The sequence below is a fragment of the Danio rerio genome, chromosome 23 (genome assembly GCF_049306965.1).
Source record: "Danio rerio strain Tuebingen ecotype United States chromosome 23, GRCz12tu, whole genome shotgun sequence".
Lineage (NCBI taxonomy): Eukaryota > Metazoa > Chordata > Actinopteri > Cypriniformes > Danionidae > Danio > Danio rerio.
Window position 1 is genome coordinate 6122640 of NC_133198.1, and position 26341 is coordinate 6148980.

The 26341-nt window shown below is 38.9% G+C and overlaps 1 protein-coding gene across 9 annotated transcripts in view; it reads left to right on the forward strand.

The window, feature by feature from the left end:
• mybpha (myosin binding protein Ha) overlaps positions 1-26341 on the forward strand; it is a 48501-nt gene that overhangs the window by 4242 nt on the left and 17918 nt on the right. For 2 of the 9 annotated variants that reach the window (XM_073938186.1, XM_073938189.1), the window contains exons 1-9: positions 4449-4518; positions 4622-4730; positions 4866-4931; positions 7642-7773; positions 8196-8363; positions 14371-14459; positions 17132-17327; positions 17498-17637; positions 22791-22950. In XM_073938186.1, the coding sequence (XP_073794287.1) occupies positions 8273-8363; positions 14371-14459; positions 17132-17327; positions 17498-17637; positions 22791-22950 (676 nt within the window). In that variant the 5' untranslated portion in view covers positions 4449-4518; positions 4622-4730; positions 4866-4931; positions 7642-7773; positions 8196-8272. Of the gene's footprint in view, positions 1-4448; positions 4519-4621; positions 4731-4865; positions 4932-7641; positions 7774-8195; positions 8364-14370; positions 14460-17131; positions 17328-17497; positions 17638-22790; positions 22951-26341 lie in introns of those variants that run through there. The other 7 variants (XM_073938188.1, XM_073938191.1, NM_200558.2 and 4 more) reach the window with 4 other exon arrangements.

A 26341-nucleotide genomic window follows, 5' to 3' on the forward strand; every position in this document is an offset into this window, starting at 1 on the left:
TAGAAGTGTCTTGAAAAATATATCTAGTAAAATAGCATTTACTGTCATCATGGCAAAGCTAAAATAAATAAACAATAAATTGAGTCAGAAATGAACGTACTGTATGAAATTTGGTGTTGTTACTTTAAAGTTTTTATTTGTTTTGTTTTGATATATGTAATATGTATTATTCTTAAAGCATTAGATTTTAATAAAGCTTGAATGCAAAGAATTAACTGAGTTTAATTCCTATTGTTTAAGCATTGAGATTTGTAGGGATTTTAAATGGTATTGAGTAAAGTAATTGTCACAATCTCCAGCGATCATAACTCCATAGATCGCTGGATTTCACTAACTATAACTATGGACTACAAATCCTCCATTTCTGGACTACATTTTCATACATGCACTCCGTTTACACTCACACATGCTTCCTCATCTAGACTGATTACTCTCACACCACCTGAGGATTGTCAGAGACTGATTGCACACACTATTTAAGCTACACACTCACTCATTCAATTGGCCGAGTCTTGTTTACTGTTAGTGACATTACAACGCGGGTTCCTTGGTCTGCCTTTGCCGTGTTTTTGATCCTTTGCCTTGCTTATTTGTTTAATTCTGTTTGCTGCCTGCCTCTGACCATCTGCCTGTTATTTTGACTTCGACTATGGATTGCCCTCATCTGTTTGCCCCTGTATAGACTGATTTCACGCGGCCGCCATTTTCAAAAGCGAAATCGAGGCTGCGGTGGGAAGAAACCCGGAAGTATCATTGGGAGTTACATAGGAATGTTGTGTGACTCGCTATATATCTTATCAGCGAAAATAAAGTGACACAAATTTATCATTTCTCCGCCTTCCGGGTGACCCGCAGGTCCGTTCTGAACAAATGGTGAATGTAAAAAGGGATATCAGAGCTCATTTTCAGCTAAGTTAAGGGAAATGGCACTAGTTAGCTAACGTTTTCTTTCCCAAACACACGTTTTAGATGCCATTAATCAAACTCGAGTTAATAAATTGATTCTTTCACTATATTAGACTTGTCACGATACTGAATTAAAAGAAAAACCGGCAATTTCGCGCTAACAAATGTTGATGGCTTTCTTAAACAGCGCTGATTTGCCATTGTGTTCATGTGTTTAACAGAAATGATTGTGATTGGGCGAGAAGATCATCAGTTCACCCACCGCTGTATATCGAGCACAAACACTGACGAGCCGAGCGATCTGCTTGATGACTCGACTTGAGGGCTGCTTCGCGCTCCAGTCCGTTTGTCTGTGTTTGCACTGGGTGAAGAGCGGTAAACTGAGTGCAAACCAAACACAGATACACGGAGACTGAAGCGCGAAGCCGTGAAGATCAGTCGAGTCATCCGCGCTCAGCAGCGCTTCCATGTTAGCGGGAAACAGCCGGGTTTAAAACTTCAGTACCGGGACAACACTATTAAAGACAACACGAGGGTGTGCTGCAGAGGACTGCAGTGTTTTATCACTCACCGGGTTACATAGGCTGAAGCAGGAAAGCGTCCTCACGGTGTTTAACTAGTGCCATGGGCTGAAGCCTAGGAGGACACTTGAGCGTATCACTGAGGTTGTGATGTTGTTTGATGCTAAATTGCTTTTAATCGTTTAAAATAAACTTACTAAATAATATTTAATTGATGGTTACACCATTTCTGCATTTTGAAATCGCGGCAACAGCTGGAGGTTTGTAGTACACAGCATATTACTGCAATGTTTACAGTGCTGGTCCTATACTTCCGGATTTCTTCCCACCGGGTGGCGTAGCGGACGGGCCCCGCTTCGTTGCGATTGTCAATAATTGAAAATCCACCGGCAACCGCAATAATCAAACTCTTGAGAACAACTGTGGTCGGAACCAAAGTTCACACGTCTGTGTTCTCTGAACACCTCTCAAGCAGTGAACTACTTCATTCTGATTGCTTGCCGCCAATGTTGCCAACTTAGCGACTTTGTCACTAGATTTAGCGACTTTTCAGACCCCCCTAGCGACAAATCTAGCGACTTTTTTTGTGTGTTATTGGAGATTTTTTTAGACTGTCATTTGTCCATACTGTACCGTCCCTACTCTTCTCAACGAGCTGCGTGTGATGCCGCCGGCCCCTCCCCCACCTCACAGCACTGACAGGCGGCCCAGTCAGTCCTCGTACAGCAGCCTCTCCCACTTGCATCCTGAGAGCCAGGCCCGGATTAAGAACTCAGGGGCCCCTGGGCACATTATCTTGTAAGGCCCCCTACCTGGCCGCACCCCTATAGTTGAATTTAAAAAATAAGAATAATATAATAATTTTTAAATAAAATGAATCTATAATTTGTTGCCCACATATTTAAATAAATGATATATAGTACATATGTATTTATAGTCTGCAAAGATTTAAATTATTTTTCAAAGCATTAAATAAAAATACTAATAAAACTACATATATATATATATAATTTTTTTTTAAAGGGTATTTTAGTGTATTGCTTTTACAAACTTATAAAGCATATTATTGCCATGGCATATAACGCACAATGCTTCTCCAATCCAGTTCTATGAGTCTTATATAATACAAGCACTAATTTACTGTCTCTCTCCTCCTCTCCCTGTATTTTCTCTACTCTTCTCGTGATGAAGACTTGATTATAAACCTAAAAGTATCCAAAATCACAGACACTATACCTCTTCTCTCCCCTCTCCCTCCTCTTCTGGGCCTTTCTCTCTCTCTCTCCCTCTCTCTCTCCCTTTCTGTCTGTCTCTTACACGATAAATTCAGTCCGCGCTGCGCTGCAGTTAGCCTCCTCCGCCTGGTTAAATGCTAGCTGCTCATCATTTAAAGTTAATGTCTTCTTCTGTACCCTCATTCTCCTGATCACGGGTCTGTTTAAAGAAGGTGTGTATGGAAAATGCCTCAATAAAGATGCCTCCTCTCCTCTTTCTCTCGCGTTTGCTAAATCCACTTGTCCACTCATTTTTGATCTATGACAGATATAACGTTACACTAAAGTCCGCTCAGTTTAGTGCGGGTTATTACAAAACTGACGTTTCCGCACTTGACCAATTACAGCATTCTGTTTAGTTAAAGAAAGAAAGGCAATTTAAATATAATAATAATATTAATATGTGATCGCGATTTTTTTGCTCAGAGGAAATACAGTTGTCTGAGCAATAGAGTTTTTGAAGAGAGGGAGGCGCGGCAGGCGCCTATAATAAGGCTAAACATTATTAAACACTTGTGACTTTATATCACATTTGCATTATTTTTAAAAAATGTTTCTTTCCTGTTAAAAATAAATATATTTTCAATCTGATATGTAATGGGGAGAAAAAAAGTAGCACGAGTTCAACTGATGGTGGATTCGAACCGATGTTATGATTAATCGCGTCAAAAGATGATGCCGTGTGCCTAACAAGGTACGCCACTGCGCCACTGAATAGCTTAGTCCAACTAGATGAGCTATTTGCAATTAGCCTAAAAAGACACACCGAAATTGTCTTTTTTTTTCTCCCCCCTCGCAGGGGCCCCTAGTGCGCACGGGCCCCTGGGCCTGTGCCCATAAGGCCCAGTGGTTAATCCGGCCCTGCTGAGAGCAGATCACCCCTCTGCATACCGACGACAAATGATTTAGCACAGGCAGTGTGAAGGTATTTCCCTTGTACAGTCAAACCGATCTACTTCTACTTTATTTTAACAATTTAATTAGACTGTTTATTCTATTTCTTGTTCACAATCACAGATATTTTAGTGACAGTTTCTGAACTTGTCTGAGTTTATTACATATGAGAGATTACTGCACATCCACTACACATCTATAATGACATACTGTATTCAAACAGCAATACATTTAGTTAAATAAACATGCTTATATAAAGTGAAGTGCAATTATAAATACCCCTTTATTAACCATAGGCTGTTAACCAAACAGAAACGGTAAAACGTGATGACGTCAGTGATAAGCAAATTGACGTATGACCCATTCCCCCCCCCCCCCCCTCTTCATCAGGGGACCCCGTCGGCGATCCCTGCAGGGGGGCCTCCGCATTTTGCATTTTGCGCTACGCCACTGTTCCCACCGCAGCCTCGCTTTGGTTCTTTAAAATGGCGGCCGCGTGAAATAAGCGTATTGACCACTGCTTGCCTGACGATTCTAATAAACCTGCACATGGATCCACACCTCAGTTGTTTGTGTCACTCTCCGTGGTCACAGTAGTTAAATCACTTATTGAGTAATTGATTGTCAGACAGAGTAATTAAAATCATTTAAATACAATTTGAATGATGCAATGTTGCAATTTTAATGATGTTTTTAATGAATCCAGTAATCAAAAATGATAGCAGTGTTAGCTTATCTGTGGCCTGAAACCCCTGAGAACAGCTGTGCTGTGCAGTGCGGTAGCGGAAAAGTGTTTCACTGCATGCCGAAATGACTGTGGCTTGACTTTTCACCTGGCTTTTCATGAACCCAGTATGCTCCTCAAGCGCTGATGTGGAAGCTGTTGTGGCCACTGCATGAGGGGGAGGTTATGTTAGCTTGAGGTAAGTATAAATATCCGCTGAAGTTTCTGTTGCAGAAGTAAGCTCTCAGCTGTTGCTCCATGACGCTAAACTACAATTACTAAAAACTGCTTATTCAAAACAGTACTAATATAGCGATCTCTCTTGAGTGGCACAGCACTGATGGAAGTGTAATGATTTGCTATCAGGCCCTGCTGAAGAAACTGCTCCTGCCGCTGATGCTCCAGCTGAGGGTAAATTAGTTTGCAATGGATATATATTTTATGTCACTTTAATTTGGATCCAGATGCTTTACAGTTTGAGAGACCTAATTTAGAGAATTGCTAAGGCTTGTCTTAATCCTATATATCTGGATATTTGATCATCAGCTGCTCCTGCTGAACCTGCACCTGTAGAAGAGCCACCAAAAGCACCTACACCACCTCCTCCAGCAGGTAAAGCGTCCGTTTATCCATCCACTCATTTGTCTATCCAATCAATACATTCACCCAATACATCTATTAATTCAGAGAAGCAGAGTACCAACATTCATATACAGTTGAAGTCAGAATTATTAGCCCCCTTACGATTTTTTTCTCCTTTTTTAAATATTTCCCAAATGGTTTTTAACAGAACAAGGAAATTTTCACAGTATGTCTGATAATATTTTTTCTTCTGGAGAAAATCTTCTATTTTTTTTTTTTTTGGCTAGAATAAAAGCAGTTTTTAATAAAAAAAAAAAAAAAAAAACATTTTTGGGAGAAAATGATTAGCCCCTTTAAGCTATTTTTTTTCAATAGTCTACAGAACAAAACATCGTTATACAATAACTTGCCTAATTACCCTAACCTGCCTAGTTCACCTTATTAACCTAGTTAAGCCTTTAAATGTCACTTTAAGCTGTATAAATGTGTCCTGAAAATATCAAGTAAAATATTATTTACTGTCATCATGGCAGAGATAAAATAAATCAGTTATTAAAAATAGGTTTTTAAAACTATTATGATTAGAAATGTGCTAAAACAATCTTCCCTCCATTAAACAGAAACTGGGGAAAAAAGTAAACAGGGGTGATATTAATTCAGGGGGGCTAATAATTCTGACTTCAACTGTATATTTAATCTAAACAGCCCAATATTTCATCTAAACATATCAACTCATCCACTAAACTAATCCATCATTCATTCATTCATTCATTCATTCATTCATTCATTCATTCATTCATTCATTCATCATCCATCATTCATTCTAAACAACCCTATCCATCTACTTGGTCCATCCATTCATCCATCTACACATCCATCCACACAGTGCATTCATTGTTCTATCAATCAAATGATGTTACCCATAGTTCATCTATGCATCCAACTATTACTTCCATTCATTAATCAATCCATGTACCCATCCACTTAGTTCATTCATACCATTAATTTATTTATTCATCCATTTTATAAAACCAAACAGATATACTCATCCACTCATTCCTTTCATTAATTAATTTATACATGCACCCATCCACTTATTTAATCCACCCATGTTGATTTATTCCTCTATCTATCAATCCAAATGACCCTATACAGTATATCCATCCACTCAATGTATTCACCAAATCCTTTCCTTAATTAACTAAGCCATGCACCAATCAGCTTAGTTCGCCAATCTATACCATTTATGAATATATCAATGTATAAACCATTCAGATACATCATCCACTCAACCCATCCAACCAATCCTTCCATTAATTCATATTGTATGCCCCATCCACTTCAATTATCCATCCACTTGGTTTATTCATTCTTCTATTCATCAATCTGAAAAACTCAATCCATCCATCTGCCCATCCATCTAGTTCATCTGTCCATCCAGCCAACCCACTCATCCATTCCATCCATCTATCCATCCATCCATCCATCCATCCATCCATCCATCCATCCACCCACCCTTTTAATTATTAAATCTACCATCATACACAATCCACCCATTCTGCCCCATCCATTAATCTGTAGGGATGTAACAATATTGTAAATACCGTCATACCGCAATAGTAATTTTTGTCAATATAACTGTAGGCTTATGACTCAATAAAACTATATTTCTGAGAAAAGTTTGCTTAGGCGAATGAAGCGAACGGGAGGTAGCGGGAACTACAATTCCCATCAGCCTAGGCGTGGCCATCATCCTTTTGCGGTCTGTTGTCACTACAGATCCAGTAATGCGGAAATGGAGTGTGTTGCTAGTAGGGGGGAAGAAAAAAAGCTGGAAATGATCGAACCTAAAGCGAGTTTTAAATCGGATGTGTGGAAGCATTTCGATTTCTTTCTAAAAAGATACGAAAAAGGAGAAAAGGTGACAGACAGTATGCAGGCACTGCCAGACTGTGGTGAAATAAAAGTCGGGGAATACGACTAAAAACAGTCATGGGGACTGCAGAACACAGCACACACTATTAAAGTTGAAAAATTGAAGTTCCTGTTTCGAAACTTACAGATAGATGGCTAATTTGTATGTCATTGATATGTTCAGCGCTAAGGTAAATAAACACTTTTTTCGAGTCTTTTCATTAGTTTTGTTTTTCCTGTAAATTATTCAATAAATATCGTACCGTGCCATTCATACCGAGGTACTATCGTACTGTGAAATTCTGATACTGTACATCCCTATTAATCTGTTCATCAGCTTAACCCCAACCATCTTAATTGAACCCAATCATAACTTGACTCAACCCAAGCCATTAGGTCATCCAACCCTACAATATATCCAATCTGACCCATTCATAATCTGTCTAATTATTCCATTCACCAAATCCACATATCCATCCATCCATTCTGTCCAGTCCATCTATCCAGTCCATTATTCATGCATCCAACCAATCCATTTATCTAATCAATTCAATTCTTTATCCTTCCATCCATTGGTCCAATCAACCCATGAACCAGTTAATTCCTTTATTCAACTCCATCTATCTACTTTTTTCAAATCCATCCTTCCACCATCTGTTCAACCAATCTATCCATAAATCCAATCAACCCCATCCATCATCTATCCGTCCCATAAATCCATTCCCCCAATTGATTCATTCATCTGTCAAATCCATTCATCCATCCACTCCACCCTTATTTCCCCCCCTGTGAATTCATTGTATGTATGTCTCTAATAAATGTCCAGTTCCCCCTAGTGCCCCTCAAGGCCTCAGTGTGGACGATGTCAACGATACCTCAGTCACTCTGAAGTGGAGATCCCCAGAGAACATTGGCTCTGGGCTGGATGGATACGCCGTGGAATACTGCAAGGAAGGATGTGCGTATATCCTCACAGTACTGCTGATAAGCTCTTTAGATTAGAGGTAGTGTTTCAATCATCTTGCCTTCATCTCGAAATTGAACCATGTCGAACTATCAGATGTCACCAGAAAAGTAGGCTACATGACAGTCGGTTATAGCACCTGTCTTTGAAATGTCACCACAGACTGATTTATTCCAAGCTCCTGTAAGTCTCCCTATTAGGACGGGATGCTTTCAACCAACTGTCACCGTATCTGCACACCCCGTATTTAGATTTGTGGATCTATACTGACATCACCCCTGGTGTGTTTGGAAATTCATATTCAAGCTTTATCTGAGGAGATGAATCATGGGGATTTTTGTATCAACATCTAGGTTTTAGGTTTTCTGTTTTTAATGAATGTATGATCAAAATGTTATTACCTTTCTACCTCACAGCTTCTGAATGGGTGGTTGCCAATACCGAGCTTGTCACTTCCAACCGGCATGCCATCAGAGGACTGACAACTGGGGACATGCTTAACATCCGTGTGGTGGCTGTGAATGCTGGAGGCCGCAGTGAGCCTGTTGTCCTGCCTCAGCCCATACCAGTCCGAGAGGTCATGGGTGAGTGTCTATGAACATTTGGAGAGGCTAGACCCAGGGTGAGATGGAGGTCTGGATATTAGTTTTCTCTAACTTGTATCTGAAATGATATTAATTTTGTTAATAAGTTAATATAAAGGGCGAGGCAGTGGCGCAGTAGGTAGTGCTGTCGCCTCACAGCAAGAAGGTCGCTGGGTTGCTGGTTCGATCCTCGGCTCAGTTGGCGTTTCTGTGTGGAGTTTGCATGTTCTCCTTGCGTTCGCGTGGGTTTCCTCCGGGTGCTCCGGTTTCCCCCACAGTCCAAAGGCATGCGGTACAGGTGAATTGGGTAGGCTAAATTGTCCGTAGTGTATGAGTGTGTGTGTGAATGTGTGTGTGGATGTTTCCCAGAGATGGTTTGCGGCTGGAAGGGCATCCGCTGCGTAAAAACTTGCTGGATAAGTTGGCGATTCATTCCGCTGTGGCGACCCCGGATTAATAAAGGGACTAAGCCGACAAGACAATGAATGAATGAGAGTTGATATAAAGCCACCCTCACCACATTATGGTTCATAGCATTGCCAATGCATGAGAGCGCCCAGCAGGGATGCAGAAAACTATTCTGACGGTGGTCTAAAACAGGTAGATCTAGCCCGCTGATAGGAACAATAAGTGTTCAAAAGACACCTTTTCTTGTAAATTAAGTGTTTGTACCTACATACAGCCTAAACGTTAAGTCAAATTAAACTATAGTGAGTATTTTAATAGACACTCATGCTCAGACATGGAAGTTATACAGTTAACAGTAAGTGACGATCATCTATTTATTGCTGCAAAGATGCAAACTTGTCCCCGTTCTGCAAAATTCACCATTTTATATTTAAAGCAGGTTGCCATTGATAACCTTTTGTTGAAATAGCCCATCACAGGCAGTGTTGGGGAGTAACTAGTTACATTTAATGGCGTTACGTAATTTAATTACAAAATAAAACTAACCGTAACTCATTACAGTTACTGAGGAAAAAATGTGCAATTTAATTACAGTTACTTATGAAAATGTTAAAGATTACAAATGGGGTTACATCTAAAAATATTCTTTAAAAATCTGGGCTATGTTGGATAATATTAATCTGTTGCTTTGCCTGTTTTTGTTATTTATTAAAGCAGTGCTATTCTGATGCTTTCGATGGGTTTTCCAGTTTGCTTGCGGCACACCACATCTACCAGTTACGTTAATCCTCTCTGCCGCTGAAAGCATTAGGCTACTATAACCAGTCTGAGAGTTGCAAGTAGTGACACTACTAGCTTAACTACATTTCTAAGTAGTGTGGCGGTAGCGTTGCTACTTTCTAAATCAAATAGCTTTTCAGTAGCGAAGCTATTTTATTAGTGAAGTAGCGCAGTAGGGTCAACACAAGCTACATTTACCGATCACGAATCAATAAGTGACGCCACCGACATTCACAGAGCGTTGAGGCCGGTGTCTAGCCGATGAAAGTAAATCCATATGATGGCTTGAATTGTGATTTTTATTTTTATTTTTTCCTATTTTTCGGTGGTCGACAACAAACTTTTTGGTGTGCTACTGCCACCTCTCGCTCCTGGTAAAGAATATTATTGCAGTAAATAATTGAACTCAACAGTTATTCCTCATATGTTTCATTGACAGTTTTATTGATCACTAATATACAGTATGATTGGATTTAAGTTGCTTCAATTTAAAAATGAAAATTGCAAAAATAGCTTAGATGCCACAAAAATCACCCTTCACAATTAAAATTAAAATTTTGTAACAACAGTAAACACTGTTTTTGTTATAAGGTCTGGTTTTGTGGCGGCTGTACTTTAAAATTATATGAATATACTCTTAATTCAAGTGATGAGAAACTTTCAGAGCTACTGTAAGGTCACTCCTGCTTGGTATAAAGGCTTGAAAATGATTTAGTTGAAAATATCCATTAGAAATTTTAAAGTAATCCAAAAGTAATCAGATGTAATCAGTTACTTTACTTTTATGAAGTAATCCAAAAGGTACACTACTTATTACATTTTATATAGGGTAATTTGTAATCTGTAATGACTACATTTCCAAAGTAACCTCCTCAACACTGATCACAGGTTACTCCAAACAGAATCCAGGTCAGAATCCAGTTGTTATTCATCAAAACACTAAGAAAATTAGATGTATTTGAAATAAAGATATATTTTTAGTTCACCGAGGCATGAATATTTAAAAAAGCTGACCCCCCCGTAGACAAAGTATACAGTAATTTGCACACTGGTTAGACCTGCTTATGTAGGGGACACATGAAAGTGACAGGTCATCTTTGGTTACCTCATAGGGTCTCATTTCTTCAAACACTGATTACTTCATAGTGTTATACATTTTCAGTGTATTCACTGAGCCCTGGCTCATGAGGCTTATTGCCAAAGCTCAGATGACAGTATGTGTTTCCCTACAGTGAGAGGAGCTGGTGGAAGGAGCTCCCTCTCTTGCCTTCAATGTATTCAACAGCTGTGTGTCTATAAATCCCATTGGCTTGTGTCGACAAGAGCTTTCATTAGCATTTAAATTACAAACATAAAGACCTAAGGCTGTCAGTGCAATTTGAGTTACCTTATCCTCCCAAAATGGAGTGAAGGTACTTGCAGAATTGTGCATTTTGATAATCCGTTTTTATCTAGACACAGGATCATATGAAGGAACTGCTCTAGTTAGTAGTGTGATTTTCCTGACAGCTGCGGGGTCAAGAAGTGTTTATGTCCAGGATTTGGTACTTTGCCCTTGCACTTGACCACTTTGGTTGCTGGAGCTCGACCTTGGCTCATTTTTTTTTTAAGTTGGATTGCATATTTGTTCTCGAGGGGTGATTCTTTGCTTTAGTAGCTACTGATGGTACATTTGATCTAACACTATTACTTTAAATCACTGGACAAAATCAAAAGTTATTTTGTTATATGTTATTGTGAATAAGGTGACACAGTGGCACAGTGGTTAGCATTGTTGCCTTACAGCAAGACGGTCACTGATTCAAGTTCCAACTGGGACAGTTGGCATTTCTGTTTAGAGTTTGCATGTTCTCCTTTGTTCATGTGGGTTTCCTCTGGGTGCTCCAGTTTCCCCTACAGTCCAAAGACATGCGCTATAAGTGTATTGGGTATAACAAAATTGGCCATATTGTTTGAGTGTGTGTGTAAATTCGAGAGTGTATGGGTGTTTCCCAGTACTGGTTTCGGCTGGATGGGCATCCGCTGCTTAAATCATATGCCAGAATAGTTGGTGGTTCATTTCACTGATAAATAAGGGACATGCATCAGACCGGAAACGCAGGGTCATGCGTCAAGTTTCGTAGGTCGCTGCAGTGCGAAGTTCAAGCTTGGTGAACTCTGACCTGCGAAATCGCATCACTTGACTGCGTGAGATCAATCAGGGATCAAAACATGACCTCTCTGGGCAGAAATTTAAAACATGGTGCAATTGCTCGCTTTTTTAAATGTCTAATAAGCTTGTTTAAATGCTCAAACTCTAATGTGACCGCAGCTTTCGGCGAAGGAAAATTAATGAATTAATTATTATGCATAAACTTTCAAGATCAGTGCGCATATCAGAGCATACTTATCAGTGAATGTGGTTAGTTCACCCCAAATAGAGGTTTCAAAATTAATTATTAATCCTCACAGAGTTCCAAACCTTCATGACTTACTTTCTTTTGAGGAACGTAAGATAATATATCAGGAATGTTGATGAACAAACAGTTTTGGTAATCGATTACTTCAATTTTAAGTACAAAACATTGTCATAAAGACTGTTTCTCAATATGCGTTCTTCAGCTGTCTTGCATCCTCGTGTTCTGGTGCAACGTCATCATCAGCTGCCAAAGTTCAGCTCCAATACTCAAGACCGCAAGTACGGAGGACGCGTGAAACTTCCCGGATGTGATCTTGATATCGAGGACGCACTGATGCAGACTTGAGCAGCGAACTCGCTCTGGAAGTCCCAGAAGTCATTGCGACTGGAGGTGGGAAGCGCAGCATTTTATTTAGATTTATTATTAAAGTTCATAGATATCACTTATTTACCTCAGGAGTTTCTCTAAATGAAACGGTGAAAGTAAACATTACTATGAACTTCTTAATAGAGGAATGAACACATTAAGTGTTTGTTTGCTGAAATTCATATTAAAATCAGTTTTATTTATATTGTGCAGAGTATATTTATAATGTTTTTATGCAATGTATATATTTTGAAAAGGGGGGAAACAATAAATCGTTGTATAAATGCTGTAATGTTTAAATAATTTCCATTTAAAATGCGTGAAGGTCATGTGACCATCAGGAAGAACGCAGCATCTCAATTCTCAAAGGACGCGTTCTCTGCCCTCGCAGGCTCCTGAGTTCGTTCTTCCGAGGACACCTGGCAAGACCGCTCTCCACAAGAACGCAAGTCCGTTCTCTGCGTTCTTGGAATTGAGAAACAGCCATAGTCATTATTATTTCACTGATTGCGTCCACCTGCTCCTTGTTTGCACCATTAGTTAAGCCCTCAGTTTTTCCCAGTTGCTTGTCTTGTATTGTTTTTGCATTGAGGAACCTGTTGCTGGTTTCCCAATTTCTGTTTATTTTCTTGCCTCACATGAATTATCTTTATTATTAAACCTCGCTCCTCTGACCTCTAAAGGTGCTCTAGCGACAGACAGTTAGATTGGTTGCCAGGTTCACCAAGGATAAATCTAAAAGACCCAAGATTGGGGAATGGCATATACTGGAATGTTGCTAAAAGCATAAAATATTTGGTAGATAACTTGTTTGACTCCAGTGATCTCATTAAAAATAAACAGATTTGCACTACACCACTATTTTGCAGCATCTTCAGTTATTACAGAAGTGTGAAGGGTTAAATGTAACCATGAGTTTTGCATAGAAGTTACATCTAGCATATGTTAATAATCATTGAAGTAAACAGATGCACACACTTTTACACATGAATTAAGGCAGAATATCCTAGCATGTCCACATCACAGGGCACATAATGCAACAAACTTCTGAAAGGGCAAGAGAAACATACAACATAAGCAGTGCGGGGAACCAGGATTGAGAACTGCTGACCTATATAATATACTAGAATCAACTAATTATCTTCACAAACATAGTTATTAGGTCAGACAACCCTGAGGGATTAGTGATATGTGGGTGTGTTGGCCTAAAGAATCAAAAGAGTACGATCTGTTCATCCATTTGGGTTTAGCAATGAATGATGTGATGCATGGCGGCGATTCAAGGCATCAGTCAGGATTACATATCAGAACATGGACTGTAAGAAGGGTATGGATAACAAGGATAACAAGGATTAGGTTTTTCACACATACAAGCACAGGCATTAGAGTAATTGGGTCAAGGAGTTAAGGTAAGGCCAAAGGTGAGCTGAATGTGAACCCAATCAAGCAGTGTGTCAGCTTGTCTGCAGTTACATCTGCAGTGCTTCCGGTCATAATTAATGGACTGTTGCTTTGCAGTGCTGGGATGTGAGGATTAGAGGTCTGGGCTTGATACACAGAGGTTAACGACTTGATGATAGATGATTATTTGAAGGGAAATATTTCATTTATAGGCATCCAGTAATCACAAATTCTAATGTAGATCCAATCCAAAAGGATTCATTCATTCATTTTCTTTTGGCTTAGTCCCTTATTTATGAGGGGCCGCCACAGCGAAATGAACCGCCAAATATTCCAGCATATGTTTTATGCAGCGGATGTCCTACCAGCCACAACCCAGTACTGGGAAACACGCACTCCTGCATTCACACTCAAACACTATGGCCCATTTAGTTCATTCAATTCACCTATACCACATGTCTTTGGACTGTGGGGGAAACCGGAACACCTGGAGGAAACCTACGTGAACACAGGGAGAACATGCAAACTCCACACAACTAACTGGCCCAGCTGTAAGGCTGTCAACAGTGCTAACACTAAGCCACCATGCCAGCCAATACAATAGGATCTCCTATTTAAATAAATTCACATCTAAATTTGCTTCTTTTTTTCAGATCGGCCCAGGATCCGCATGCCCCGTGCCCTGAGGTCCAAATACATCAGGCATGCTGGAGAACAGATCAATCTTGTCATCCCGTTCAGTGTAAGTTTAGATTTGTATATCAAGGGTTAATGGTTACTTTTTTCCACAATAAGTTTGTTTGCCCCTAAAGGGATAGTTCACCCATTTATTTATTTTAGATACCCTCTACTAGTTCCACACCTGTTAGAGTTTCTTTCTTCTATTGAGCATAAATAATATTTAGACGGATGCTACTGGCTTCTTTTTTATCTTCTATGGATGTCAGATTCTACCAGTTTCCAACATTTATCAAAATAAATTTAGTAGAAAGAAACTTATAAAAGTTTGAAACATTTTGAATGGCCCTGTTAGGATCTCCAAATGTGAGACATCATGGCCAATATCTGCTTATATATTTATTTATTTTTTTATCTGTCTGTTTGCATATGCACAATAAACTTGATTTGATAGTGTGCCTCAACCAGCAAGATGCTTGACACATGCACACTAAACAGCATATGTGTCCGCTGATATCTACAAAAGTCATGAGCAACAAAAATGTCTCTATATTTATGATCAGAATACTCATAATCGATTTCCTAATCTATATTGTATGCAGAGCTTGACATTAACCTTGTTGATTACCAGCCTCTGTGACTAGGAGATTCCCAACATTACTAGCCACCCGCCATTTTCACTAGCCACACTTTTGTTGTTGGGAATATATATTTTATGTGCGTAAATTTGACTTTGACATGCTAAAATTACTTGATTTAGATGTTGTGTTGTCCACATGCCTCCTCAGTCATTTAACTTTTTCTCTGTGTTGTGTTTAAGCCTGCTTAATGTGCATGAGCAAATGTGTTGCGTCACATTGCAGTTAGTTTGTATTTCACATCAAGGGCTCAAAATTTCCAAAAATTTCCTAAATTTATCTCTGACCACACCAAAAGTAAATAAATTGTAAGCCACAAATTTTAAATATGTCAAAACAAGCAAAATATAGCTTAACATGCACCTTTTCATTCAACAACTGATCTTTAAAAAAATACCTTTAAAGAATAATTACTGTCATTTATATAAAATGTGCACAACAATATTTAATAGACCTATCTAAAGGTTCCAGATCAGCAGTTAACTACACATAAATGGGGAGTTAATCTCATATTAAAGCAATGTTATTGTAAAAAAAAAAAAAAAAGATTATAAACTATATTAACAAAAATAACTGTGAAAAAAAAAAAAAAAAAAAAAAAACATTCTAAGCCTAAACACTAGTCCCACAAGTCCCAAAACCAACAGTGGCGAAGAAAAAAAAACTTCAACTGACGAAGTGAAAGAAAAAAAAAAAACTTGTGAGAAACCAGGCTCTGTTGGGCACAACCATTTTTCTTCTGGCCAAACTTCCTGTGTGAAGCTGCAGCCTAGGCACCGGAGGCTGGAGAACTCGTGGAGAACTGCAGGTGTGAGTAGGTCACCGGTCGGTGTTCAAGCTGGCCTATAGGATCAATGTGGGGACTCGTCTGTCACTGGGGTCTTTCAGGTCTTATGAACTCCACTGCTCCATGACCACCACAGCATCAGCTCAGGATATGGCCTGGTCCAGGATTATGGATACCTTGGTATCATTTCTTCACAGGTCTTGGATTGCATCAATGGTGCTACATAATCTCTGGGGGCCTTGGGATGAGTATACTCAGGTGGAAAAAGAGAATAAAGACAATATTCCAGATGACAACAGGTAAAGGTGTAACAGAGGTCAGTCACTGAAGTGCTGTGGGGGAAAAAAACCTCCCTCCTCTGACCGGAGAAGGTGCTCCAGTGACAGAGGTTGGAGATTGTCTTTCGCATCCTTGTTAGAACAACTGACTCGCATTCGAAGAGTCGACGATTCGAACGCAGCTCAAATGTGTCAATCACACTGTTCAAATGTGTTTGGGAGCAGTAGGACTAAAGGGGACAACACGATTTAACCCTGTCTGCTTCTCTAGGTTAATGTTGACGACCCAATTTCTTTGTAAGTGAATTCATTTTATTGGTTTGAGACATTTCAATAGTCTGTGGAGATTGCTAGGAACACGTCCCCTCTGTCCTTACTAATTCTACACCCCAAACTGCATGTAAGATATACAATATGTATAAAAAAATTGTGATGCTGCGATTTTTTTTAACTGACATTTGCCCGACTCTGGACTCAAACTCAAGTTGGAACACTTGTAATAACATTTTAGTGGCATCCATATGCATTGAACTTAAAAATATGATTTATACAACATGATTTGAAGGCACCAACAGGTTGGTGAGCCTGGTTGGTGAGCATGGTTTCCAAACAAGGTGTCAGCTTACAGTTCTGTGAAAGAAACTTGCATAGTGTTGCTTTAAACACAGGCACAATTACCAATAAACTGACTACCACAATTCTTAGTAAATCACAGAACTTTAAACACTTAAATGCTCTCATCCTAAAAAAAAATATGCATCCAAATGGAAACCACAAATGCATACGCAATAACATCCATGCCTGTTCAGATATAATACTTTGTTTTTAAATATTTTGCATTGACACAATTATTTTCTAAATTTCATAGACTGTTTAAGAATCCATGGGAATTTTTTTATTGTATTCGAACAATTGCTTCTTATTACATTTTACATTTGCTATCACATCTATTTTAGTCTCTAATCTGAGTGAACACTCACTCCGTCAAGTCCCTTGCTACCTCTAATGTTTCCTAATGCTCCATTTTTTCTAGGGCAAACCTAAACCTGTCATATCATGGACCAAGAATGGCCAGCCTTTGGATACGAAGAAGGTGAATGTCCGAAACAGCGACAAGGATAGCATTCTGTTTATCCGCAAGGCTGAGAGAGATGATTCAGGCAGCTATGAGATGAGTGTAAAGGTCGACAGCTTCGAGGACAAGACTACCCTCATAATTCAGATTGTCGGTGAGACACGCTATGATCTAGAGACCGCTCATTTCAGCGCTCTTATCTATTTCTGTCCCCACTTTTCATTCTTAATCCATTCCTTGACACCTCTGTTTACGGAGTAAGACCTCGCAGTGTAAAATGATCTATACTAAGGAGGCTAAATCATTTTTAATGGACATGTGTAGATCTGCCCGGTCCTCCAGTCTCGGTCAAGCTCGTGGACTCTTGGGGCTTCAATGCAGCTCTGGAATGGACTCCACCTAAAGACAACGGCAATACTGAGATCACAGGATACACCGTTCAGAAGGCTGACAAGAAAACTGGAGTGAGTAAATGATAGCTGGTGCATTACAGGGCTCAATGTTACAAGAAATGTCTGTCAGCATATTAGTTCCTCACTCATAAAATACATTGCAGTATACTTCCCTTTTATTTTAAGGAACAGCGATCTTAGAGGCTGAGAAAGATTGCGCATTTGATAAACCTTTAAAGAACTTAAAGGGAAGTTGAACTGTCTTGTCTTCACATGAAGACTGTCAATTAACCTATATTTCTCAGCTGCCAAACTACGGTGTGACGTTTCAAGAGTCAGTCAAACAAAGTGACATCTTTTAAAAACAGGAATCATGCCGTTATAATAAGTCAGTAATGAAAGCTCAAAAATATTCTTGTGGGCTTATATATATTGTAATAGTATCCCATCAAGTAAGAGTGATGATTATTTTATACACAATTCTACACACAGGAAGTTTATATTGTATGACTTCCATTTTATAAAAACTATTCAGGTAACACTTTATTTTGATGATCTATTTGAGTGTTTGTAGACTGTCTGCTTAGTATCTGTTGATACTTCTCCCTCAACAGGCAATAACTGACTATAAGAAACTTTGCAAGTACATGTCATCTGAAGCCTCATTCAAGCGACTCATAGTAGCAAAGCGACAAGCAACCGTTCATTTTAACAGATATTGAGTGACTAATGGCGACTTCCGTCTACACAAGCGACAATGACAGTTGGCGACCAGGTGGGCATGTCGAGAGATGCGAAAAAGTTGAGAATTCTTCAACTCTATGCAAATGAAGAGCGACTTTCTTGAGCGCCAGCCAATAAGAACACTAGTAGAGCTCCCTCCCTCAGCTCGCTCAGAGGCCGGTTGTATTCGTGCTGTCTTTGCCTACACACCCCTGCGTTTGAAGCTAGTCGCCACCCAGAAAGACATAGGCAGCTACAAAGTTGTAGCTAGTCTGAATGAGGCATTACACTAACCCCAACCTCAACCCTAACCCCAATCTAACAGTCTACTTATAATCTAATGAGAATTAGTTGTCATGCAGATGCAATGAAATTTAATTTCAACAAACGAACCATCAAAATAAAGTGTAATGAGGGTTGGGATGAAAACATTAATGCTTTTTTTTACTTTTATTTATTTTATTTTTTTTTGACTGATTACTGTTTTTTTAGTGGTCAGTTTACAAAGCATCTCTAGTTTGTTCAGCTATGTTAAATAAATTGTTTGAATGCATGATTCTGTCAGTTCATTATGACAGAGACTTGCTTTGTCCTACTGGTAGTCCCGTATTTATCCATAACACACCTAAAGGTAACGCATACACTTGTTTTAGTGGTTTATGAGCACTTATATATGTATTACAGTCTATAAAACACCTATTTCATTGCCTTAAAATGCCCCTACACCTAAACCAAATATTCACAGGGAACTTGTGGCAATTTTGAATGTGAAAAGAGCACGTTAAATATGATTTTGAACAGTTCCGATTTATGAGGACACAGGGCATGTCCTTATAAACCATCTCAACATTGTAATTCCTACGCCATGCCCATGATATAACTTTATTTATTGCTTATACTGATTCATTTAATACAGTATTGTAGAGGTGTAATCACATTTAACCTTGTTTGGCAGATTTTTGTGCTCAAATTAAAAATCTGTAGTTATGTTTCCATCCAAAAATGCAAATTAACTTTATGCACAAAACTGGAATATCGCATAAAAAGATGTGCGAATAAAGCTGCGTTACAATCCAACGAGTCAAAGCGAACAAAATCATCACTTCCTGATTAACTGCCGCCAAATATCAATAGCAAAAACTGATTTTGCAGTGGTAGGAGAAGCTGTGTGAATCTTTTCTTCATTTAATAAATGACTTGCGCCTCAGAAGGCAATCCTGACATGCAGTAAATTTGCGGTGGCGTTTGAAGGCATGAGACGCGGAGCACAGACCCTCTTGATTCTGGAGGTCATTAATAATATAATAACACTGATACTGAACCGGTTAATGCATTTTAGAATGACCAAAACAATATTACAGATGTTTTACAATGTGGTCAGCCTGCTGGTTTATCCATTTGCGCACATTTTTCATCAACACATGATCTTTTCTAACAAAACTGCACTAATTTTTTTTTATGCGGATACTGGAATTTGTTTGGTAAAAGTGTTTCCATCGTAGTTTGTGCATCTTTTCTTATCGAATAAAAAGTTTATCCTATTAAGTTATGTGCATATCTTTTTTAAGCGCATTTTAAAAATTAGTGCACATCAAATTTATGCCATTTCCATCAAACTTTTTTTTATGTGCATGTGCGTTCTAAACAATAACCATATTTTACTGACATTGAACATTTAATTACGATATGTATATAATTAATAGAATAAACAATTTTTTGGGGACACGGTGGCGCTATAGGTAGTGCTGTCGCATCCCAGCAAGAAGGTCGCTGGTTCGAGCCTCGGCTGGTTCAGTTGGCGTTTCTGTGTGGAGTTTGCATGTTCTACCCGTGTTTCCTCCGAGTGCTCCAGTTTCCCCCACAATCCAAAGACATGCAGTACAGGTGAATTGGGTACGCTTAATTGTCCGTAGCGTATGAGTGTGTATGGATGTTTCCCAGAGATGGGTTGCAGCTGAAAGGGCATCTGCTGCGTAAAAACATATGCTGGATAAGTTGGCAGTTCATTCGCTGTGTCGACCCCGGATTAAAAAAGGTACTAAGCCGAAATGAAAATTAATGTATGAATAAACCATTTTCCCCTAAAAAATGTCCAAATAGCTTAAACCACACCCTCACACTTACCTCATTATCCAACAGCAAGCACTGTTTGCAGCTTCTTCTCTTTTTTTTAAGCTGGATGCATGTAACAACACTTAATTTAGCCATCAGCCAAGCCTGTAAATCTAAACGAAGAGTCTTGAGACTCTGCATATGGACGTGACATGTCTATCTATAAGCTTGTATCTGGGTGGCTGAGGCGTGGGTCAGATGACTTGTTGGCGGGAGATCATCAACTTGGGAAGGTGTAAAGTGCTGACAGATCGAGAGCGCTCCATGATGACATCTCATAACTCTCACTGTCATGATGCGAAGCATGATACTAAACAGCTAGCTTGATGCGAACACAAGATGTGCAGAGAACACGAAGTACAAAATCCCGTCATCTAAAGACACTTTAGCCAAAACCACAAGTGGTCCCCGTTGATATTTAACACTAGTATGTTTATTGCAAGGAAACCGCAGGGCAATATTTCTTGTTTGCTCTTCCTCCACTTATTCAAAACCGGTTAATTTCCACTGTTGAACACAAAGGAAGATATACTGAAGAATGGCGGGGGAAAAAAACAACCATTGACCTCCATAGTAGCCTATTAGGTGTTTTAACTATGGATGTCAATAGCCCCTTTCACTCAGTGATACCGGTAATTATATGGAAAATTTCCGGATTGACTTTACCGGTAAATTTAAAAAAGCGCTGTTTTTAAGAGGCGAGGACGTTACGGAATTTTTCCGGAAAAGAGCATTCACACATCCATTCCAAAATACCGGTAAATTCTGACATCATTAACCTGAAATGAGCTCTAAATGGCTGCGCTTGCATTTGTAAACATTTGACTACATCACAAACTCTGTGGATGGATCAGTATTGTGAACAACTTCGATGAAAACATATAGAGAAACACTTTCGCATGTCGAGATGTACATGATATATGTGTGTGTGCTGGCGCTCATGGGCTGTTTCATGGGCACACGCAAAGCTTGAAGGTAAACAAACCACGGCTTATCATAAGCATCTTATCGATAATTAATTACACGGTTGGCATTAAGATGAACATATAAATAAACGTTATCTGACTAATTTCTAGCAGCTAAATGTAAAGGCTTATATTCTCATAAACCGTGCGGACGTGAATGCGTCTGACTGTTCTGATTGGCTAAAGCAGGCGTCTCACATCTGCACGTTTTAGACGCGCTCTTTCCGGCAATCTTCCTTTTGCGTTCACACAGCGCAGCATTCCAGTAAATTACCAGTAATGTTACAACTTCTCTTTCCAGAAAATAGCCAGAACGAATTTACCGGTATCTTCAAAAAAGGCCTGTTCACACATACACACCTTCCCGGAAAATTGCAGGTAATTTTCCGGAAAGGTGTGTATTTGTGAAAGGGGCTATTGGCTGCTTTTTTAACATTCTTAAATATATATTTTTTTTTTGTTCGACAGAAGAAAGAAATTCATAAAAGTTTTTAATCACTTGACTTTAGTGTGTGTAAATAATGAGAACATTCTCATTTTATGTATAGCTTACATAGTTGTGTAAGTTGCTTCCTTGTCCTCATTTGTAAGTCGCTCTGGATAAAAGCGTCTGCTAAATGACTAAATGTAAATGTAAATAAAATACTAGTAAAAGCTACAGTATCTTAGATTGTCTTGCAAAAAACACTAAAATGAACTAATTTTACTGACTTATGTATTTACATTTTTACAAATGTTAAAAAGAATCTCAAATGCACAGAAATAATCAATTAAATAATGGCTAATGATGTCACACATCCCCAATTTTTGGTTTGGTTTTTATAGAAAACAGGGTTACACCAAAGATGCTTTAATACAGGGGGGCCCAAACTCGGTCTTGGAGGGTCAGTGTCCTGCATAATTTAGTTCCAACCCCAATTAAGCACACCTAAACCAGTTAATCAAGCACTTTCTAGGTATACTAGTAACATCCAGGATAGTGTGTCGAAGTAAGTTGGAGCTAAACTATGCAGGAGTTCAGGCACCCTTTCTTTAATATGTTGTCGGTTTTAGACTGTACAGAACAGCTTTACAATAGAACCCTGAAATTAATTTAGTATGATAAAACTTTCCCCACATGATTACGAGCTGAAGATCCAGAATCGGAAGATCCAGAACTGTGACATAATAAAAGTTCCACTGCTTAAGTGTTGTCTCTTATCAGCAATTGCTATGACTTAGACAGTTTTACAACAGTTTCAACAGTCCCGTAAGATGTATTGAAGACCACAACTATCACAATTCCACACTCAGTTTCTGTGTCATCAAAATACGCCCTTGTTTGTTGTGAATATGCACCCTCTAGTGGTGAAATGTTATACTTTGCATTTAAATGCATGCATCGTATCCATCAGAAGCAAACTTATGTTGTAATGTTTTTGGCAGGAGTGGTTCACGGTTCTGGAGCACTTCCACAGGCTTAACGTTACTGTCACTGACCTTGTGATGGGAAATGTATACACCTTCAGGGTTTTTTCTGAAAACATGGTCGGAAGGAGTGAGACTGCCGCTGTTACAAAGGATGCTGCTCGTATTAAGAAAACAGGTGAGGTCACGATATTTTTCTGTTTTCATTATTGAAAATATTCTGAATTGTTTTGTGGATTGAATTGGTCAATTAAAATGATTTCTGAAGACTCAAGTGACCATTTAAAATTGGAATCCTTCACAGTAGCAATTTTCAACCTAGATGAGTATATGACATCTTCCATGAGTATTTGAGAAAAAGTAAATGATCTTACAACTAAGAAATCTTGAACAGTACTGTAGTTGTGACTGGACAGGGCAGATAAATACCTCCTATTTGATATTGATGTGCCAATTTGATATGTTTTAGCTGTAAGTAATCTACAAGCGAATTGACTGTTAAAGGAAGTTCACTCAAAATAAAAAATGAAAATTACATCACCTTTTCTCTCACATCACACCACATTTCTCACCTCATCTTTATAGCTGCATCCCAAATCGCATACTTAATGCACTATTCTATGCTATTTTGTAGTATAAATAGTGTAAGTAGTGTGTTAACACTAAAAACTGTAAAAATATTTAAAGTGCACTTTATTACCCGGATGATGCACTCATTCAGCCGGCAAAATGAAGTGTGTGATGATGGACACTTCAAGCACTCAATGACCGCAGGTTTGCTTACGTAGCGGAAGGGGCGGCGCTATCGGGCGCACATGTTGGATAACTTTATTTATTTTGGATGGTGAAAGCAAAATTCTCCTACAACAGTGATTTTAGCGCCTCCTGATGGTGAATGCGGTTATACTCACGGCAGGTATTATTTGATAATGCGGTCGTTTATTTCACTGATCTGACAACCGCCAAACGTCATCAGGGAAACGGTTTGAATTTCCGCTTAGTAAAAAAACATTAGTGTGCCATTTGGGACGACACTACATACATATACTATCCTGTTGAGTGTGTGAGTGCATAAGTATATAGGGCATGAGTGCATAGTGTATAGTGTGCTATTTGGGACGCAGCTTCTCTCTCTCTCTCTCTCTCTCTCTCTCTCTCTCTCTCTCTCTCTCTCTCTCTCTCTCATGCGATTTTTAATCTTTATGAGTTTTTTTTTAAGAGTTTTTTTTTTTCTTCTGTTAAGAAAAAGAAGATATTTGAAGAATTTTGGTTCCTGAGACCCATTAACTTAAATAGTAATGGTACAAAACCAACCCACATTTTCTTCTTTATAACAAGAATTTCTTTCAGCTAAAAAATTTAAATGATCTTCTTTTGTGTCCAACGGAAGAAAGAACTAAAAATAGGTTTAAACAAGTGTGCTCAAAATGTGAGTAAACGACAGAATTTTCATCTCTTTAATATAATTAATATTAACACATGTTACTAGATTAACTATTCCTTTAAAACAAGTGGGACAACTTGGTCCGGTGGCCCATATGGACATAACATACTATGTGCTCTTACCATGTGAAGATAAGACTTGGCTCTGGCTTGAGTGCCAATGACACTTTTCATTCCTTATATCAGAGGAACACAGGATCTGCATGACACCACGGATTATACTGTGGTGCTGCGAAACTAACTATTTAGCTACATGCATTTCTCAGTTCTCAACATGGGTGGCAGGTCAGTTAAAGGTCGCTGACGCAGAACTGGTCGCATTTCTTAACTTTCAGTCTGTTGTAACCTTTCTATCCCAGGACTTGATTGCAAAAATCATTTAGAACTAGTCTTCACTGCGTAGAAATACTAATTTAGGTCGCAATCATCAACTGTTTGATTGGTTATCCTACAAACTACAAGTTGATTTTTGAAGTAGGTTAGTCACCTGCTGAAAACTCTTGCATTGTTTGTATTTGTTTAGCATTGTTGGTAGTGTTGGCAGATAAGTATGTGTCAGACGCAGAAATGCTGATGGGTCAGCTGAACTAGTATAATTCTGGTTGAAAACAGCATGATGCTAGCACTAACCAGCAAAAATCAACGTGGAATCCATGGTATTTTAGCAGGGTTTATAAAGATAAGCTTTACTACAGTGTAGAGCTGTCAGCCAATTGAAATATTAAATCGCAATTAATTGCATCAATGCCATAAGATAATCGCAAATTAATTTAACTTATTTGTTTCACATGGCCTTAAATTAATACAATGTTGCATTTTGAAACTGCATAACAACAATATCAGGGACATAAGATCACACAGTAAAAAAAGAAACAGAACATTGTTTATAGTGATGCACCAAAAAGAAAACCCTGCTGAAAAATCCAGCTTAAACCAGCCTAGGCTGGTTGACTGGTTTTAGCTGGTTTTAGCTGGTTTCCAGCCATTTCCAGCCTGGTCTTAGCTGGTCAGGCTGGAAAATGACCAGCTAAATCCAGCTAAAACCAGCTTGACCAGCCTGGTTTAAGCTGGACATAGCTGGTTTTGGCTGGTCATCACCAGCCTGACCAGCTAAAACCAGGCTGGAAATGGCTGGAAACCAGCCTGGAAATGGCCAAAACCCCTCTAAAACCAGCCTGGTCGACCAGCTAAAACCAGCCAACCAGCCTAGGCTGGTTTAAGATTTTTTTTTCAGTAGGGAATTCTTCCCTGAAGCATAATGACATACTTGGCGGATTATTTAAGACAACATTCTTAATGCGTTACCTTCAATAGACATACTACAGGGTTATCTAATCCAGTGTCTGAAGGGCCACTGTCTTGTAGACAGGATCTTATACCCTATTAAAAATATCTGAACCAGCTAATTATGGTCTTCAGAGTCACTGGTCTGAAGCTGGCTAAAGCTAATCTCTACAGAACATCATCTCACAGCAGCAGGTTTAGACTTCCCTGCAGCAGCAATGTAATACGTGTACTTTCAGTTCACTATGCTTTATCTCAGATGCCCAGTCCTACCTTCCTCTTTAAGTTCAGCTCAGACCCTATAATCAAATGCAGCTAAATCAGATAAAAAAAAGCTTTTCAGCAACACTTAACAATAAAAAAGGTGAATGGGAACATGTACTGAAACTGAACTCGGAATAAATCTCCCAGAACATGATCGAGCATCCCTGCTTTATCTGATATTTTACCCTGTTTATCTGTTATGCCATTCCTTTCCCTTTTAAATCTAGGGTCTCCAGTCCTGGTTCTGAAGGATTGCCTTTCAAGCAGAGATTACTGTAGCTCTCCGTGCATAAATGAACACTACTGAAGCAGCGAATCAAACAATCCTTTATACAATCCTTTATATTTATTTTTTAATTTTTTTTTTTAATAATAATTTTTTTTTTTTTTTGAGAAGTGCACTTATTCAGTCCCATATTTCACAGCAACAATCAGTGCTCAGACTGTCTGTACTTATGCCATATTCAGTTTCTAAATTAGTGCTCTCACATAATTCATTCAAGAGGACATTACCGGAATAACATATGGAATAGTGAATGATAGTACAGGGCACAGCTGTGGCCTAGCGGTTATAAAGT